The 21301-nt window shown below is 42.1% G+C and overlaps 1 protein-coding gene across 1 annotated transcript in view; it reads left to right on the top strand.

Annotated features, from left to right (window-relative positions):
* FAT4 (FAT atypical cadherin 4) overlaps positions 1-20354 on the top strand; it is a 142603-nt gene extending 122249 nt beyond the window's left edge. Inside the window, exons 12-17 of the mRNA XM_081208011.1 lie at positions 2210-2295; positions 4986-5165; positions 9385-9509; positions 10415-10635; positions 13016-13277; positions 16704-20354. Coding sequence (XP_081064137.1) covers positions 2210-2295; positions 4986-5165; positions 9385-9509; positions 10415-10635; positions 13016-13277; positions 16704-18571 — 2742 coding nt within the window. The 3' untranslated portion in view covers positions 18572-20354. The remainder of the gene's footprint in view (positions 1-2209; positions 2296-4985; positions 5166-9384; positions 9510-10414; positions 10636-13015; positions 13278-16703) is intronic.
* Positions 20355-21301: the final 947 nt, after the last annotated feature.

Here is a 21301-nt window from a genome sequence, read left to right as displayed (position 1 = left end):
GAAGGGTGGAACAAATTAAAAAGGTTGCCTGTTTGTCAATGTGACCATCATTCATACACATGGCAAGAGCAAACTACACAAGTATTATTTCCTAAATTAAGTAGCAACATTTTCAATATAAAATACAGGAGACAGATGGAGAGGAAAGCAAGTATGAACAACACTAAAGGAACTGTGAAATGGAATGACTCCATGCTACCTTATATATGCTGATACAGTATAATTCCCACAAAACACCTTTGGTAATTTAGTCATCAAGAAAGAAGCGACCATCATTTCTGTTTTCAAATCACTGAGTACTTTTTATCTTCAACAAAAATACCCTGTTCAGTGACTGAGACACATTTTTTGCTTTATTTTTAACCCATTGAAATATATTTCCCATGCTGCATAGTGATTCATACCGCCAAAGATTTGTAGCATCTCCCAGATGGTCTGATTGAGGAGTAGAGAGATTAAATGTCAAGCAGCATAAGAAAAACAGTTCTCTAAGGAGGAAATATTTTTCTCCAGCGACAGATTCTTTGAGGACTCCATGATTTCCAGTACAGGATGCTGTGTCAGCTGCAATGTTGCAGTGTTAGTACCTGCCAATAACCGTTGAGATTATCTGGAAAATTCAAAGCAGACCTCAACAAGCCTACAATTTTTGTTGTTGTTTTTTTAGTATTTTAGTAGAAACTATCTATCCTATTTTACTGGTGGGGAAATCAAGGCAAATATTAATGAAATTGCTTTTCCCACAGTCACACAGTTGGAATTAATTAAATGTGAATTCACTGGGTGAATTCATTAGATAGCACAGCAACGTCTAGCTGTGCAATGAAATTTCCCTGCCCTATCCTTTCTACTTACCACATATACATGCACATTTGCCTACTGAATCTGCTGCAGAGGCTTATGGAACCTCTGGAGCAGATTTAGGGGGTGGGGGAAGGAGAAGTTGTGGGAGTTACATAGTGCAGCAAAACATCATTTCACTAATGTAACTATTCAGCTGGGCGCCGCCCATTGAATCCATTTTTCAATTAAGCAAAGTTGTGATAATATTCAAGTTGAAATGTCTTTAAATCAGCAAATGAGACTTCATAAAAGACGTGATGAACTATTTAATAGGCCTCTACAATAATTCCATCTCTAGACATTTCATTCTCCCTGTGTTTACAAACCTAAAATGTGAAGGAGGAACTACATTTATTGAAGTATTTCTGCTGGAGGGGGTGGGGGAGCATTCTGCATGTCAAAAGGGTATAAAATAATTCTACTGGATTTAAAATCTGTCATTTCCTACAGGACTTCAGAATTTTTATGGAAAGCTGGTAAAAGCATTAACTTGTCAGGTTTGAGATATAGCAAAGTGACACAGTAGAAACTCTCATAACTAAAGAGGTAACAGTAGCAAATTAACTGCTAAAGTCACCAAGCAGGAACATTTGACTATCATTAGAAAGTTGAATTGTATGAAATCAGATCCAAGTAAAATACTGTTTGAAATAACTCTTCCTTCAGATGGCTCTGCCATCTCAGAATATATAGCAATCTATAAATTGATAGAAATTCCTGTACTTCTGTGGCTTTTCCATTTTGAAAAAAGGTGAGTACAGGATAGAGGTGTGTAAAATTATCCATACTGTGGAGAGAGTGGTGAGAGAAATGTTTCTTTTCATTCTCTCAAAATACTAGAGCCTGGAACCATCCATTTTGCATTTCAGTCATGGAGTGGGGGAAGAACATGAAACCACTGAACCTAATCCAAGTCCCTGACATAAATCCCACCCTCCCCACAGCAAGCTACTATTAGCCACAGAGAGGGCAAGATATGGGCATCATTTTCACATCTTCTGAGTTAAAACTTACAAACCTCCAAAACTGACATCAGTGCTCCAGGAGCACAACTTTATCTGACAGCACCGTGGTATCTATGCTGCCAACATACACAGATTTAAGTGCCATGGTTTTCCCCTTCTTCCAAATTCTGCCTTAGTTTTCTAGGAGCAAAGCTGTGCTTATGTCTGTAATATGAAAGTTGCAACTGACAATTAGAGTTCATTTACCTATAAGTATCCGTCCCCCTCCAGTGCATAAAGATATACATGGAAACCTAAGCCACAATATAATTGTTCCACCCCTAAATATTTTTAGTACTCCATGTAATCTAAACTTGATGGGTTGGTATGCGTAAATGATCATCTTAGTGCGATTTTTTCAGGCAGCGTCCTTGACCGTGGACTCCTGCTCAGAGGAACAGGAACCTGGCTACTGCACTGTTAGCAATGTGGCTTCATCTAGCGACTGGTAAAGAACCTTTCATTTTATCCTTTGGTGATTATGCTCAATAGATACCGTCTGGCCCGCAAAGAATAAAAGAAGCCTTTCTGCAGAAGGAGGCCTATTGATTCTATGGGATTTAATGTATCTTTAGTTCACAGACTGGGCCTCAGCTAAGTCAATTAAGCTACTGAAGAGATATCACTGCGATCTTTACTACCTCCCTAGTTTCTGAATATAAAAGAGAATAATTAGAAGAAGCATTCAGTGAGAAATTGGCTGTGATGACATCAGCATCCATGTTATGCAGCTACCGACAATGTAAAACAAGCTATCAAATTTCAGTAAGCCGTTACGAGGTTTACTAGCAAAACACACCATTATATTAAAGAGATGAAATGGATGTATGACTCACTAACTTTCAGGTGAACACTTTGATCTAAGAACAAAGAGAGATTCATGCTTTTGGCGATGGAGGTTTTGTCAGTTTTCAAAAATGCCCTATATGAGAAATAATCAAGTCAAATTAGTCTGTCCCTCCAGTGCCCTACTAGACTCTGATCCAAAAATGGTAAAAAAGAAAAGAAGAAAAGTTCATGGTTTCATTCAAAAGCAAAGCCTCACAAAACTACACTTGTGTTGACAAGAGCTTTTGGGCAATGTATTTAGCCCCAATCCTAAATTGCATGGCACACCCCCATCATTTCCCCCATGACTTATGCAGCGGGGAGCCTGCTCTGTCCATGAAGGCTTGCCACATGATTTCAGAACAGGGTTCTCCATCACTCTGGGAGCCATAATAATAATAATAATAATAATAATAATAATAATAATAATAATAATAATAATAATAATAATAATAATTTATTATTTATACCTCGCCCATCTGGCTGAGTTTCCCCAGCCACTCTGGGCGGCTCCCAATCGAGTGTTAAAAACAATACAGCATTAAATATTAAAAACTTCCCTGAACAGGGCTGCCTTCAGATGTCTTTTAAAGATAGGATAGCTGCTTATTTCCTTCATATCTGAAGGGAGGGCGTTCCACAGGGTGGGCGCCACTATCAAAAAGGCCCTCTGTCTGGTTCCCTGTAACCTCACTTCTCACAATGAAGGAACCGCCAGAAGGCCCTCGGCGCTGGATCTCAGTGTCCGAGCTAAATGATGGGGGTGGAGACGCTCCTACAGGTATACAGGCCATTTAGGGCTTTAAAGGTCAGCACCAACACTTTGAATTGTGCTCGGAAACATACTGGGAGCCAATGCAGATCTCTCAGGACCGGTGTTATGTGGTCCCGGTGGCCACTCCCAGTCACCAGTCTAGCTGCCGCATTCTGGATTAATTGCAGTTTCCGGGTCACCTTAAAAGGTAGCCCCACATAGAGCACATTGCAGTAGTCCAAGCGGGAGATAACCAGAGCATGCACCACTCTGGTGAGACAGTCTGCAGGCAAGTAGGGACTTAACCTGCGTACCAGGTGGAGCTGGTCGACAGCCGCCCTAGATACAGAATTAACCTGCACCTCCATGGACAGCTGTGAGTCCAAAATGACTCCCAGGCTGCGCACCTGGTCCTTCAGGGGCACAGTTACCCCATTCAGAACCAGGGAATCCATGTGTGGAATTGGTCCACTGCTACATATATTATGGTGAGCATGGCAGGTTAAGACAAACTAGGGGAGCAGAGCAAAACACACAGTTCCATACCCCTTAACCATCCATAACCTTTTCATTCTGAGCAACATATAAAGAGGTTCAAATGACTTAGCTATAAGCCACACTAGGCTTTTACATCACATGCAGTATGGTCAGGCCAATAGCCACTTATGGTGGAGCTACATCTTATAAAAAAAAAAAAACAGGATGCAATGGCATCCTCATGTTTAGTTACACTCTGCATATTGCTTAGCTGAGGCATAGGCAAACTCGGCCCTCCAGATGTTTTGGGACTACAACTCCCATCATCCATAGCTAACAGGACCAGTGGTCAGGGATGATGGGAGTTGTAGTCCTGAAACATCTGGAGGGCCAAGTTTGCCTTTGACTGGCTTAGATCATATTGCCCAGACCCAGATGTCATTACAAGGTCTTTTCCTGCCCCCACCACACCCTCAGGAACAATAATCTGTTCTATGTGCATCATATATGGTGCTTTCTGTATAAGGCATGCTAAGGGCTTTGCAGCAGTACAACATGCGGAGTTGTCAAAATGAGACTTCTGATTGTAACAAAGTAATTGTGCTATCTAAAACATGCCTACTCAGAAGTAAGTTCCACAGAGTCATAGGCGCCGACTCCATGGGGCTTGAGGGGGCCCGAGCCCCCTCAAAAATTCGTTTGGGGGGGGCTCCGCCCCCCCCAATAATCTCCGGCGCCCCTCCAGCAGAGCGCCATCGCCGCCCCTCCCCCAGCCCAAAATGCACAGGATCGGGCTGCATGCCTCCTGCCCTCCCTCCCGAGCAAAAGCTCCCCCCAATTTCCGCTCCGGAGCTGATTAATAGGCGCTATTCGCTCACAAGGAGGCGGCGCCACTTTATTTGCATATTCATGAGCTTATTTATTATTCATGAGCTTTCCCGGGCCCCCCCAATATTTTTTATAAGTCCGCGTCCGTGCACAGAGTTAACTCTTAGTTAGAGGATTGCAGCCTTATACTAGGATCCTATTGTTAAGTAAGCCCCTCTGAGTTCATTGTTCTTTGTCTCCCCCACCCTCAGGACTTTAGACGTGCAGCCAAACAGAGTCACCATTGGAGGTATCAGAGCCCTGGAGCCAATACTTCAAAGGAAGGGACAGCTGGAAAGTCACGATTTTGTGGGTTGCATAATGGAATTTGCAGTCAATGGACGTCCCTTAGAACCCAGCCAGGCTTTGGCAGCTGAAGGAATCTTGGATCAGTATGTGTTTTACATAATATCAGAATAACAATTGACTAACTGTTTTGTGAGCCTCACGTGTCTGAAAATTCACGTATGTTACCCATGAATGCTCTGATACAGCAAGGGAAACGTGCATGAGGAGACAGCGCCTACATGCCGATTCTCTTGCTGGGTTGCAAATTGTGTCGTAGACCAAATGCACCTTCTCTGTTGAAATGTGCATTTGACTAGAGGAACCTGAGGGTTCTCTTTATTTGCACCACACTACATGGATAATTCTCCACCCATATTACAAAGTTTATGCGAATGCCACTCCCCAAGATTTTATATGTATTGTTATGCATGATGTAAGGGGCCCGTCATGTTGTTGCTTGTTCCTAAGCACCACTAGGAAGAGAAGTCAATGAAGTCTGACATACACAAAGATGGTGAAAGAGTTGAAGGGCGTGCACTCAGCAGCAGAGCACATGTTTGCATGCATAAGGTCCCAGGTTCCATTCTTGATACCTCTAGGTAGAGCTGAAAATGGCCCCCGCATGAAAACTTGATGAGCCACTGCTAATCAGTGCAGATAATCCTAAGCTAGGTGGACCAATGGGCTGAATAGAAGGCCATCAATGGGTAGTCATGATGGTGGCTACACTTCCTCTGGCATCGCGTGCGGTGTGCTTCTGTATACTGCTTGCTGGGGAGAGGGCTATCATGTTCATTCTATGCTTGTGCGCTTCCCATAGACCTTCAGTTGGTCACTGTGAAAATGCTGGACTGGATAGGCCTTTGGTCTGATCCAGCAGGACTCTTCTTAATGTTCTCACGACTCATAAGAAGGCACCTTTCCTATGAACAGACATACAGATCAGCAACAGTATGCTATAAAGTCCACCAGCAGATGTTCTAGATCTAGAAAAACACCATTCTTTAACATTTGTCTGCATTGTTATATCCAGTGCATTAAACACCCTCCGTATGGTCCAAGTGTCTGTTATCTCACTTTTCCTCTCAGATGTCAAGGCAGTTCCCCATACCATCTCCCCCTGTGAACACTGCTTCAAAATGATTGATTAACTGAACCTGTTGTTTCTTCCATCCCACTGTTTGAACTTAGGGGTGGAATAAGAGGATGTCCTGAGTGGTTAGCTCATCTCTCTGCTTTTCATGGTCTCAGCTTGTGGCATAAGATTTCCTGAAGCTCTGTAGCACAGAGATCAACATCAATTACAATTTCACAGACAGCCAAACATTGGACCTTCACCAGTGAAGGATAGATGTGTATATTGTTGTTGTTTTTTTATCTCTTGTCCACCAGGATTCTTTATTTAATGTCTTGGACAGTTGCACAGAGAAAAGTGGTTTCAGGCTTCCTTTCAGATTGACTTGGCAGACAGTAAAGTAAAAATCATACTGCTCTAAATTCAATGGACAGCTCAAGTTTATTCCACTCTGGTTACTTTCCGCATTATATTTTCAGGCTGTGTGAAATGCGGTTATTGCAACTAAATGGCTCTGGAATCTCTTTTGTGTCTCAGTGTTAACATGTGCTGCTGGGACCCAGAGGTTCACAAGTGGACAGTGTCTAGTATGAAGCTATAAAACTGAAGATTGTGTGTGTGAGAGAGAGAGAGAGATTTGGTCTATCTGGATAATCAAGCATAATATTCTCATGAGGCATTTTTACTTGATTTTAAGCAGCATAAGAGAAACATTCAGGAACAGTCACATCCTGCCAGGTGAATGTTGGTAAATGTGATATTTAATGAATAACTAAAAGCTGGTTTAAAAACAACAGAGTTTCATGGCACCTTTAAAGACTCGCAGATTTATCATGACATAAGGTGCCATCAGAGTCTTTGGCTGAAACACACTAAGGGCTTCTTCACACTTTTGCTTGCTATCTATTTACATTGGATTGTGTACTGATTCATTCCCAGAGTCTCTAGAGCTTTTCTTGTTTTTCCCTGGCTGTGCCTTGGGATCATCTGATCTTCTTACCCACTGAATTGGAAGCTCAGTAAGCAAAACCTCTGTTGAGATTTTCTGAGCATCTGATAAGATCCAATTCAGCTGGTAAGATCAGGGTTTCACAAGGCATAGCTGTGGAACAATGAGAAGACACAATATAATCAAAATACAGAACAAGGGGATGAGCCCTAGCGTGGCTACCCTGTTACACACTAAAACATCGGTAGAATATAGTAATCTCTATGATGAAATGTGTATTTCATCATTAAACTGAAGGAGTACTATTTTAAAATTAAGTTATGTCGGGAGTGGAGTTTATCTTTTTTTAAGAAAAAGGAAAGAACAGGGCTACATTTTTCATTTTGAAAAGTTTTAGCCTGGTTTCCTTTATGCATTAGGGTAGTTACTTGGAAACTGTTTTACTCTGAGTGCCTCTTGTTCAGGGATAACATTTAAGGTTACCATTCTGTGCACTTTTCACTTGGGCGCACACTTCATTGAATATACAGTGGGACTTACTTCCGCTTAGGCTGTAAATGACCGGTCTCATGGGTGTAAGTCAACAATCCCTCAATGGAAAGCACCTTCCTCATACTTGGAATATTAAAGGCAGGAAGCAGCGAACATTTTGCAGCATTTTAACTTCACACTTCAGAGAAAGGTGTTGGGATGATGTATGGTTGAGACGGTGTGACTTGAGTTAAAGGGTTTATGTTTCTTCAAGTAGCTGTGCCCATTCCTGCTTGAGGGTGTGAGGAATGTGGGGGGGGGGGAGTTGGTTTTTGAAGCAGGGTTGCATTTTATAAACCCATGAATTTATCCTGAAATTAAATTTCAAATTAAAATATAGGCATCAATCCAAATACGTCCCCTCCTAGCTTATATTCCTAACCAGCTTGTTTGGAAGAGAGAGAGAAAATGAAGTAGTAAAGACTTGACAAAAACACAGCCAAGAATGGCCAATAGGAAGTCATTCTTCCTTGTCCTACATTAAGGTGACAAGCCACTTTCCGCCACAATCTCCATGAAGGATACAGAGCATGCACTCTTGTCATAAGACAGAAATAGACTGCATGCCAGCTCAGAGGGCACAGCCTCTCTCAACATCCTGGCATTGTTGCTCAGCCCCAGTGCTTGGCCCCTGGTGCTTTGTTACCCTTCCTTCCTCCCTCCCTTTGTGTGAAAACATAAGAAGAGCCTGCAGGATCAGGCCCATGGCCCCTCTAATCCAGCATCCAGTTCTCACAGCAGCCAACCAGCTGCCTATGCGAAGCTTGCAAGCAGGATCCGAACACAAGAGACCTCTCCCCTAATGCGGTTTCCAGGATATCATCACTGAACTATCCTCTCCCCTTGGCACAGCTTGCTCTCAGGGACAGCAGGTTAGCCCAAAAGATATGTGGCATATCAATGAAGCATCCTGGGTGTCAATGGAATAAAACTTCTGGTAAAGGTGGGACGCGAGTGGCTCTGTGGTCTAAACCACTGAGCCTCTTGGGCTTGCCGATCAGAAGGTTGGTAGTTTGAATCCCTGTGATGGAATGAGATCCCATAGCTCTGTCCCAGCTTCTGCCAACCTAGCAGTTTGAAAGCATGCCAGTTCAAGTAGATAAATAGGTACCATTGCGGCAGGAAGGTAAATGGAGTTTCTGTGCATTCTGCTTTCCATCACGGTGTTTTGTTGCATCAGAAGCTGTTTAGTCATGCTCATCACTTGACCCAGAAAACTGTCTGTGGACAAACACCGGCTCCCTTGGCCTGGAAGCTCCCTTGCCTTTGACAGGACTTAACCGTCCAGGGGTCCTTTACCTTACATTTACCTGTTGGATAGAGCAATGGAGCTGCTCTTCTGACAGCAGTGTTTCTGCTGCTCGCCTGAATGGGGTAGGGTGACAATGGAGCTGGACTTCACCAACAGGAGGACCATTGCCAATTTGGCATCCCTGACAGTGCAACTGTGTAGCTCCAACGTTGCCATTGCCCCACCCAAGCTCAGTCCAGGTAAGGAGCAGAGATATTAGTATTGAGAGGATGGCTCTACCTCATCACGTTTGATGCTGCTAGACACATGAAATGAAAAAAATAAGTGTTTATCATTTCTGGTTCTAACTCCTTTTCAGCAAGGAAGCTCAATGGGTCAGCTTGAGTGACCCACTGGTCTCACAGGGCTATTATGGAGAAAGAAAGGGAAGATTGTGTGTGGAGTCTTGGTCTCTGGTGTGGGAAGCAATGAAACTATCGTTATTTATTTTACTGTATTTTATTTTTGCTTGTTCAGGTGTCCTAGGCTGGAAGGAACTTGTGCTATTAACCCTTGCCAACATGGTGGCACTTGTGTGGATCAGTGGTCTTGGCAGCAGTGTCACTGCAAAGAAGGACTGACTGGAAAACACTGTGAAAAATGTAAACAGAGTGTTTCTTTGCCCCTATCCCTTCTGCTTTTAACCTACATTTACATCTCCCATAAACATCTTTGTGTTTTCTGCTTTGCACATGGAAGAAATATGTAATGATTGAATTCATTATAACAGTAATTATGAAGCAAAATATCATGCTGGCCAACTCCACAAGGGACCAGCAAATTGCAACAGAAACACATTTAAAAAGTAGGAATCCATCTATTAAACCCAGCCAGCCACTTTCTATTGCCTTAATATATTTTTTAATTCTTAATTGCAACTAGGGTTGTTTTTGTTTTCCCTTGAAGGCTGTTGGGTATGAAATAGAATGGAATTGGGGAAATTGTTGGAAAGGAAACTAGTTTTTATAACCAATTAAAAACCAGACACTTTTTCTCAACATGGTCTGCTGGTCAATTCAGTTCTCATTCCCAATTCATACAATACAATACAATACAATACAATACAATACAATACAATACAATACAACTCACATTACTCTTCATTTTGCAGTGCAATTCTCCAACCAAATAAGGTGTGCAAAAATGCATATAAAAGTGTGCATACAAATGCATATATTCATGAAAATAGCATTAATATGCATTATATCGGGGGGGGGACTTTGAAAAAACATGGACAATACTGTAACTTGCATACAAAAATGTGCAGAATTAGAAGAAAATTGCTAATTGGTTTTCATGAGGGATTTTAAAATGTTGGATAACTGAACTTAAGATTGGAAAAGTTAGAAACTGAGAAACCAAAACTGACAATTTTTTCCTTCATTACCTGCTAGTTTTTTATTTATGATCTCTTCATTCTTTATCTGTGGTGGGTGGGTGGTACAAAGAGACAGAATTGTGAATGGTGAATTATTACATTTTTTCACACTTTACTTCTTTATTCTAGATGTTACGGCTGATACTGCCTTGTCATTAGAAGGCAAAGGTCGCCTTGACTACCACATAAGCCAGAAAAGGAAATGGGAATACATGATGAGTCGTAGCATTGACAACACCATTTTGGAGCCTCAGAATAGCATGGAGAGTATAGAAGTCAAATTCAGGACAAGGAGTAAAAGCGGAGTTTTAATTCACATTCAGGAAAGCAGCAATTATACTACTGTGAAGGTAAGGCCGAGTGGATTTGATTGGGCAGCTTGCTATGAAGTGGTCTTCATTTCTCCTGAATTTGCCCCAGTCTTTTACTTTAGAAATACCAGAGTGTTGACTAGTGCTGGGCACTACTCCAGCTATCAAAAGGGCTGAATGATTTTGCTTCTAATCAGCTTTGTCTAGACTCCAAGTACTGACTATTTGAATGGCAGCCGGAAGAATGTTTGTTGCATATGTTCTTAATGAAACATTGCACGCTAGAGTGAAATCTTTTCTCCGATTAACTTTTCCCTCCTCATTCAGACCTCCTATAAAATGTGACCACCAAGCTCAGATTTAGAACTCTTGGATTTTTTAAAGGCATAGTAGCACACACAACCCAGTCCTCAGATCAATTAAGGCAAAGTCCTTGGTTTTAACCAGCTACAATCCTATTGATCACAGGTGAGGAACCTGTGGCCTCCCAAATGTTATAGACTCCAGTGTCCATTAGCCACAACCAACATGACCAATGGTCAGAGGTATTGGAAGATGGAGTCTAATACCATTTGAAGGGCTAGTGCTTCCCCACTCCTGACAGATACGCCATTGAACTGAGTGACGTTTACTTGTACCAGACACTTTGGCTTCATTAAAGCCACAGTTACAGCTGGCTCCCACAAGGATGCTGAAGAATCATTGGGCTTGTTCCCACATTGCACTGAACAGGTACAAGATATTTCTACATGTTTGCAAGTGTTTGGGTGAAATGGTGTATGCTTGTGCAACAGTTTTGTACATGGGCCTAGAGGCTGTGCACACATTGACTGGTGCATGTGAATTAATTGTACAGCTCAAGTATTTGTGTACACAGATTGCATATTCTCTTAATGCAACATGTGAATGTCACTATTACGATATAGGGAAATGGATTTCAGAGTATTCTGCTGTATCTTTTGCACGAGAGAAAGCAGTGGAGTCAATTCTTAGGGCTGAATCTGCCAATTTAGCCCTAACGCTAAATGAGTGAAACCGTAGTGCTGGCAAACCTCTTGGATGGTTACAAGATCCAAGTTTTCATGACTCCTTTAATTATTTCCATTTTCTCCCTAGCCTATAAGTCTGTCCAGTGTAAGACCACAATTCTGTGCTTCAGCCAGCATTAATTTATCAGTTGTATCTGGCTTCTCAGTACCCATATTTTCCAATGCAAAAGCTTGCACTAGCAAGTTATCAGGATATTATCACATAATTTGCAATTACTTCTGCTTTTTTCTTTAAGCAGACAATGGCAACATGGTCTTTTATTTGCATTTTCTTGGTCAGTGGATACCATCACTATAGAAATCCTGCAAGGGCAGAGGTCAGACCTTTTCCCACAGTGTGGCATGGGAGGCAAAAAAATGGAGACATCACAAGTGGATGAGGAGCAATTCAAGCTCAGGCACCAGTGGCCTTTATCTGGCTACCTGGAACAGTGCACATATGAAGTTCTGCTCTGCTATTCCACAGCTGTGCAGAATGCATTTCCACTCAGTCAGGTGGCAAGGCAGGGACCCCAGCACCTCTCAGCCAAACATCAAGAAGCCATAGCCTTTGACCAACACAGGCTGTTGTGCAGGCTGTTTGTAACCAGAGAGCCCCAAAGTCTATGTGGCTACAGTCCTGCATCCTCAGCAATTTTTGTTTGTGTTGCCTTGTGTACAAAAGGCAATTTTAAAATGTGTGGTTCAGTTTTTTGAGAGTCATGTGCTGTCTGTAAGGAGTGACTCTGTGTAAACTGCTAGCATGGATGTGAAAGCTGTGAAATCACGCTTTCAGCCCAAGAGATGGGTGCTTCTTATCTGTCACCTATATATGTATAAACTTTATGAAGGTTGGAGTAGCTGCATCCCATCAAATCTTGCATGTTCTTGCCAGTGCTTCTTAGCTGATTAACGTGTAACATAAAAGGAAATACACAGGGGCCTTTTAAGCCTGTATCATTGCAGTTTCTGTTGTACTTCTATCAGGCTGCACAAAACATGCAATTTCTTTATTACCTTGTTTGCACATCACGGGAAGCCCAACTATAGCTTGGTGCAAAGCACAAGCATGTGGCCTCCAAAGGAGGAGATCATAGCCTCCTCATTCCTTCTTGGTCATTTTGCTAATGCACCATGTAAAGCTAAGCCATCGCTTGCTTAGTATGTTGACCAAATCTGGCCTTGTGGTTTAGCTCTTTCCATACAAACTATGAGCCACACAAGCCTTTGACTTAGTGTGACATGTGACTTAGGCATTTTCTTTGGCTGAAATTCCTACATTGCAGGGGGTTGGACTAGATGACCCTTGAGGTTCCTTCAGACACTACAGTTCTATAATTCTGTGATTTTTAAATACATATATATTTTTATATATATATATTTCCTTGTAGATCAAAGGTGGCAAAGTACAGTATATCTCTGATGCTGGAGTTGGTGGAAAGGTGGAACGCAGCATTCCTGAAGCTTATGTTTCTGATGGCCACTGGCATACCTTCTTCGTTGAGAAGAATGGGAGCTCCACAATATTAACAGTCGACAAGACCTACAGTAGAGACGCCCTGCATGTTACACAAGATTTTGGAGGACTAAATGTCCTTATGATTTCACTTGGCGGAATCCCACCTAACCATGCCCCTAGAAGCAGCAATCCAGGTAAGAAGGAAAGCCACACGCATGAGCAGTATCACAAATAGTTGGGTATCATTAGCTAGGCATCATTTTGTAATACACAGCCAACAGGGCAAGCTTCAGAGTTTAGCAACACAGAAGGATTGCAGGATCGATTAGGCTATTTAAGGGTTAGATCAGGAGCTGTGTCCTAAACCATATATCATTGATCCAATTTTTCATTGTTCTCTACAATGCATATGGCACAACTGTAGTTCCAGAGCACATAGGGTCAGTTGCATCAGTCCCAGTGCCCACATAATCTCTGAGCAATGGTAGCATCTTGCTATAACACTAGTCTTGGCACTCCTCTTGTAATGGCATTGCTGCCTACTTAAAATCCTAGTAGCACAATGCTCCACTCAACTTGCTGTTTGCATGTTATGGCCTCTGCTGCAGGGATTGCAACCTCTTGTTGTTCATATCAACTAAATCAGAGCCACACATGAACAGAAACAGTCACATTTACGGATTAAATCAGCAGTTTGGGTGTTAGTGTTCATGCTTGGAATTCTTTTTTTATTCTTTTTTTAATGGAAGTGATTTTTAAATACAGACACCCAGACTAGTTCAGCAGTAAGGAGCGATGTTTCAGAGAGAGCTCTTTATATAAAAAAAAGAATCTAACTTAAAGGATTATCACCAGATAGAATAACCTTGCCTGTTGTAAATTCACACTTCACATTTTTCACCGTATCCAACGAAAACAACGAGATCCAAATTGCCTCGTTTGGTATGAGATGTGGTGTGAATGAAATCACAGTTAGGGCATTCACTGCTCCTGACCTATTGCTGCATATTGATTATGAAGTCAAAATCATAGTATGTGTATTGACAGGAAGTCTGCTAGGACCAAAGGTGATGGGAAGAGAGGAGGAAATGGAGCATTTAACTAAAATGACTGATGTGGACGTTGACAAGTTACAGGAGTCTGGCCTGAACTAGGGATGCATGCTCCAAAACCATTTTTTCATACAGTGTTTTCTTAATATTGGATTACACTGCTTGTGACATGCCAAAGATTTATGAAGGAAGGTATAAAACTCTGTGTGAACTCCTATGTTCAGGATATCTGAAGAATCAGGAAAGCAAAAATAAATATGTAACAAATTTTAGAAATGTACAACTAATGGAGCAAAACACACAATCCAATGAAAATATATCCTGGGCATTTTTCCTGCTCCATAATACTATAGTAACCAACTTTTCATATCAAGCTGCTGCTCCCTGGAGCTATTTGAAATACCTTCTGAAATGCAGAGATGCAATATTTCATTTTATTCATAGAAAGGAAAGAAAGAATGGTTTGTAATTCAACTGACATTTGATTTTTCAACTTCAAAGGAAGAACTCCAAATGAAAGATTTCTCCCCCTTTTATATGTCTGCAGAAGATGTCATTTCTAACATAAATTCATTCAACAAAGTCTGTGTCAGAATCTTCAGCTACTATCCACAATATACAAAACACTGCTCCAAAGCCGCACAAACCCCCTTGACAATCAAAAAACAATGGAAGGATGACATCGGCTACAAAATTAACCCCACCGCAGTCTCATTAAAGTGCATTGCACTGTTTCTTCTTGTTTTTGTTTAGTCGTTTAGTCATGTCCAACTGTTCGTGACCCCATGGACCACAGCACGCCAGGCACTCCTGTCTTCCATTACCTCCCGCAATTTGGTCAAACTCATGCTGGTAGCTTTGAGAACACTGTCCAGCCATCTCGTCCTCTGTCGTCCCCTTCTCCTTGTGCCCTCCATCTTTCCCAACATCAGGGTCTTTTCCAGGGAGTCTTCTCATCTCACGAGGTAGCCAAAGTATTGGAGCCTCAGCTTCACGATCTCTCCTTCCAGTGAGCACTCAGGGCTGATTTCCTTAAGAATGGAGAGGTTTGATCTTCTTGCAGTCCATGGGACTCTCAAGAGTCTTCTCCAGCACCATGTTTGTGGTTTAAGAACTGTAGTCCTGATGCCTTTGTTTTCCAGTTATGCACAGAAACAGTGATATGGGGGGGTGGGGGAGAGAGTGAGTTGTGGAAGTAATACATTTCATCGGATGGTCGGTAGGTCACAATACATTTTCATGTTCTCCGGCTACTGTCACGAAAATCTCCAGTTGAATTTCAAAGTTCAGATGTAATCTGGTCACTGGCTGACAGAAATGTGCCCATTTGCAAGTGCCCTTTTTTAGCCCGTGGGGGTTTCTTTTCATCAGTTTTATTTCCTGGCTTCTGAAGGCGGTCAACCATCAAACAGAAAATGTGCATGAAGAGACTCGGTGATCTGTTGCAAAATGTAGCAAAAGTTTTAGAAACTCTGGGCAATAATGCAATCCTAAATAAACTTATCTGGAATTTTAGAGGGCAAAAGGGGGAATCGTGGTGTAACTGTACAACAAAGCAAAAGTAAAGATGTGAGCCATTCAAATGTATCAGTTTTAAGTCTAGTGGGAGAGATGGAGTCCAACAGGAGATTCTTCAGTGGGAGAGATGGAGGCTACAGTCCTATACCCAATATGCCACATTGAACTCAACAGAACTTATATTCAAGTAGCCATGTGCGTGCTTACCTCTGCCTTTGAAATTAATGTGACTTTCCAAAGTGCTTAGAGTTACTTAGACTAATTAAATTGTTATTTATTTAAAACTGTTCTCACTCCGTGATATTTTGTCCAATAATTGTTTCATAAGTGAACTTATCTGCAATTGTGGATTTTATCAGCAATTTCTAAGCAAGTGGGCTGTGACTCAGATACTCAGTAGGCAACATGTAAACACTTGAGTCTCCCCTCCTCTTTCCATTCCAGCATATCCAAATGAAAGACAATTTTAAACCTCAAAAGGGAAGCAAAGACTGGCCTTATATTTTAGTAGTGAATACTGCTGCTTTGAACATAATGGTGACACTCCAAGTGTGTGCAGATGTGAAGCACTGAAAATAATAATAATAATAATAATAATAATAATAATAATAATAATAATAATAATAATACAACCCCTGAAAATATGAACCCATTTCTTACAAAAGCCATGTTGCTGGTTTACTGCAATGGGGTCTATTCCCAACCACCACTGACATGAATAAAGCTTTAAAGTAGGCATGTTTGGTGGACTGTCCATGTACTTTTGTTGGTGCTATGTTGTAGAGAACAAGTGGTATTCACTCATTGATTCATACCTGGTTTATATTGCTCCCTTGCTCCCTCTGATTAAAGTATTTATTTGCTTACAGTATTTATACCCTGCCCTTCAGCAGCTTTCGAAAATCAGTACTAAGATGGTCATAATATAAAAGGACATGTCACACAAAGAAAGAAAGAAAAGAACTGGGAAGGAGGAGGGGGAAGTTAACGTCCATTAAACAAGCTAATCTCCTTCAGTTTCCTTATTATTATTTCTTTCTGTTTTCCTAGATTTTGATGGCTGCATTGCCTACTTTAAGTATGGGGATGAAAGTCTTCCCTTCACCGGAAAGCACAGTCTTGCCACCATCTCTAAAACGGACCCCTCTGTGAAGATTGGCTGCCGAGGGCCCAACATCTGTGCCAGCAGTCCCTGCGGGGGCGAATTAATGTGCATTAACCAGTGGTATACATACAAGTGTGTGCTGCCCGGAGCCTGCGCCTCCAACCCCTGCCAGAATGGTGGCAGCTGTGAACCTGGAGAAAGGTCTGGATTTACCTGCATCTGCCCAGAATCTTACACTGGGAGAACGTGTGACACAGTGGTGGCTTGCCTTGGCATCATGTGTGCCCATGGGAAAGTGTGCAAGGGAGAGGCGAATGGAGCCTATGTCTGTGTCCCACAGACTTACCCAGCTGAGCTCTCCTTGCCCCTCTGGGCTGTTCCTGCCATTGTTGGTAGCTGTGCTACTGTGCTGGCCTTGCTGGTACTGAGCTTGATCCTGTGCAACCAGTGCAAGGGAAAGAAGGCCAAGGCACCCAAAGAGGAGAAGAAAGCAAAGGAGAAGAAAAAGAAGGGGAGTGAGAATGATGCTTTTGATGACCCCGATAACATCCCACCCTACGGCGATGATATGACAATCAGGAAGCAGCCTGAAGGAAACCCGAAGCCTGATATAATTGAGAGGGAAAACCCTTACCTCATCTTTGATGAGACGGATATCCCGCACAACACAGAGACTATCCCCAGTGCTCCTCTAGCTTCTCCTGAGCCTGAGATAGAGCACTATGACATTGACAACGCAAGCAGCATAGCTCCTTCGGATGCAGACATCATTCAGCACTATAAGCAGTTCCGGAGTCACACGCCGAAATTCTCAATCCAAAGGCATAGTCCTTTGGGGTTTGCAAGGCAGTCGCCTATGCCCCTGGGGGCAAGCAGCTTAACATACCAGCCTTCGTACGGTCAAGGCCTAAGGACCAGTTCCTTAAGTCACTCTGCATGTGCGACACCCAACCACCTTTCTCGTCACAGCCCTGCTCCGTTTTCCAAATCGTCGACTTTCTACAGAAACAGCCCTGCAAGGGACATGCATCTTTCCATAAGAGAAGGGAGCTCTTTGGAAATGCACAACGATGTCTGCCAGACAGGCATTTTTAACTACCCCACTCGACTAGGGAGAAGAAGCAAGAGCCCTCAGATGATGGTAACTCATAGTTCCAGGCCCGGAAGCCGCTTAAAGCAACCCATAGGACAGATTCCGCTGGAGAGTGGTCCTCCGGTGGGACTTTCCATTGAAGAGGTGGAGAGGCTTAACACCCCGCGTCCTAGAAATCCAAGCATCTGCAGCGCTGACCATGGAAGGTCTTCTTCTGAGGAGGACTGCAGAAGGCCACTGTCCAGAACAAGGAATCCAGCTGATGGCATTCCAGCACCGGAATCATCATCTGACAGTGATTCCCACGACTCTTTTACATGTTCTGAGATGGAGTATGACAGGGAAAAGCCCATGGTGTACACCTCCAGAATGCCCAAATTATCTCAAGTTAATGAGTCAGATGCAGATGATGAAGACAATTATGGGGCTAGGTTGAAGCCCAGGAGATACCCAGGCCGAAGAGGAGAGGGTGGTGGGCCTGTGGGTGCACAAGCAACTGCACCCAGTGTTCATGAGAGTACGTCGCCTTTAAGACTTGGGCAGCAAGGAGGGAATTTCAACTGGGACAACCTTTTGAACTGGGGCCCAGGATTTGGGCATTATGTGGATGTTTTTAAAGATCTGGCATCTCTCCCAGAAAAGGCAACCACAAATGTAAGTGAAGAGAGCAAAAATGGTACAACACAACCCAAAGATGGGGAAGCCGAACAGTATGTATAGAACTCCATACTGACATTGTCAAAATGCAAAAGCACGAAACTTTCAAGCCATTCTATCGTTGTAGATAAGAGAAGGGCAGATTTTTTTAATAAAAACAACTTTTTTTTTTACCCAGGGCCAGTAGTTAGGACACATTTTTTTAAAAAAAAATAATCATTATTATGCTGCTGAAAAGGACAAATACATCTTTTTTGTTTAATTTAATTGAAATCAGTTGAATTTGTTTTTCTCTGCATGCATTATATTTCCAAACAAGGTATCTGGCATGCAGCATTTGGAAAGAATTTTCTGTATTCCATGTTTGGTTTGTGATTTTTTAAATTAATAGTGATTGGTTCTAAATATGGACCCAAGACTGTTTATTGTGGAAAGCGTGTTTGTATCCGATTTTAATAAGTTGTTCTGAAATGCAAGAATATCAAGTATGTTGTTTTTGTTGGGAGATATTTGAAGCAATTCTGCAAAGGCTGGTGAAGGAACAATGCTATCAGGTTCTCTCAGAAAACCTATTTCCTGTAAACCGCAGTTGCTCAGATCTGGATACTTTAAGGAACGATAAGCTTGAGCGATGGCTATATTATCTTTCTCAATACAAAGGGTGCTAGAACCAGCTCAAGCTCATCAGCACTTTAGGGTTTTTTATTATTATATTTGACAAAGTTGTGTGAGAACTTCTGAATCTTCTGTCCTTATTTCCTCCAAGCAACAGTATTTCTAGCTGGTATGGAAACCAAGTTGACGTTATCAAATTGAACAAATAATAGAATCGGTAGAAGAGGGAGTGCGTACAGTGCGAGGTGAGGTTAGTAGACGGAACTCCACTGGTTTCAAATGAATCTCAGCTCTGTATGGTCTTGGCAACTATTCAATATCAGCGTTTCAGTTTTGCCATCTATGAAAATGGGAGGGGGCTCTTTCAAAAATTACAAACCTACCTCACAGGGGGCCGTTGTGAGGACTACTTGCCTATAAAACGTCGTTTAAAAGCCATAAAGCACTAACTATTATTGTAAGCACTGCCTTCCCTACCAGATCCTGGAGTGACCTTTTCCTACATCACAACGTTTACTACGACTGAAGTGTTCGGCATAAAAATATTTATTGGGGGCGAAATCATTGCACTCTTGGATCAGAGGAACATGCATTTAACAGGTCCTTATGAAAGATGCACACATTGTATCAGTTATACATGGCACCAGTCTGCTTTTCTTTTTGAAAATGCATGCAAAGAGGGGGTTCAAGCGCATATACTTTAAAGGGGAAAGTAGGAAACATGCGTACAGGCTCTATGCATTGCTGATACAATGCGCGTGTGTTCTGTGCTCAACTACCCATACCCAAGTACAAACTGTATCATAAGAAGGGACCCTGAGAAATGCCTAAAAACTCCAAGTCATGGTAGGTGACTGTTCTAAATCCCCCTCATTTTGAATTTGCTTTGTGTAAACAAACCCTGTGTTTCCATGCAGCTCCTATAGTACTGTTTAAAAATTAAAAAATAAATGTTTTCTGTGTGCGTGGGGAGGTGTTGCTGTTTCTCTCCCTTTCTCACCCATTTTTGTTTTAGCTAAACTATGTTTTTGGTATCAATATTTTCCTATACTGAATACTTTTCTTACTTTCAGGGAAAGTAAGAAAAATGCTTTTTCTTCTTTTCTCCCCCTTTTTTTTACATTTGTTACTTATGTAACACCCATATTTTTCACATTTTGATAAAAATTGTAACATACCGTATGCTTTCTACGTGTAAATGCCAATAATAGAATTAAAATATTTATTTAAACTGTCTTGTGTGCAGTGATGGGAACAAGGAGTTACGCCTCAACTACTACTTGATCTGCCACTCTTCATTTTGCCAGGTTGTTGCTGTTTTCCCCCACCAGGGAAAATATATTCTTAGTTGGGTCTACAGCTTGGGGCACGGATAGAGTGAGAGAACATGAATGACCCTGTAACTGGGAACAGGTTAAAAATGGCCACAGGTTTATTGGTTACAGCTTACACAGAGAATGGTGGCGCAAAGGGCAAGGATCCAGACTTTTGGCTAATACAGACTTTTGGCTAATACAGTCACCCAGCTGTTACAGTGGCGGATTTAACACAAGCTCAGACCCACCATGCCATGGGCTAATGCAACTGGCCATCATTGTCACTCTGGATATGTAACAGGCATGCCAGCCCCTAAGGGCTGGACATTGAAGAAACAAAAAAGGCCCTGACTTTTTGGTGGCAGAAGGTTATACAGCAGGGGCTCCAGAGTTAACCTTTGTGTTCAGGCAGGTTCACACAAGTATATTCAAATTGGATGGGAGACCATGTGTTGAGAGTCCTGTATTACAGCGGATTGGACTAGATGGCTCTTGGGTCTTCCAACTTTGTGATTCTACAGACAGATGCAAACCAGCCATACAGGTTCATCTAGATCTGGAGTGAATAGACTCCATCCTGTGGGCCCCATGTGGCCTTCCAGAACTCTCTACATAGTCCTCAAGACCCCTCCCAGGCAAACCTCTCTCTCCATCTCATTCCTTCAACTATGAATGATTTAAGTGAGTATTGTGGTTTCTATTATACTACAATGACTTTAGCTTAAGGTAACAAACAACATAATAAACTATGCTAAATCAAATCTTCAAATTGAATGGGAGTTACAAGTGCAGCGATGCTTAGCAAGACTCTCTAGCTATTCTTCACAGGGAGCAAAATTTGGAAATTTCTGCTTCTGCATTT

Source organism: Podarcis bocagei (genome assembly GCF_964188305.1).
Source record: "Podarcis bocagei genome assembly, chromosome: 9".
NCBI classification, from domain to species: Eukaryota; Metazoa; Chordata; class Lepidosauria; order Squamata; family Lacertidae; genus Podarcis; species Podarcis bocagei.
Note: the sequence above shows the minus strand (reverse complement) of the source record. Positions and strands in the feature narration are given on the sequence as shown.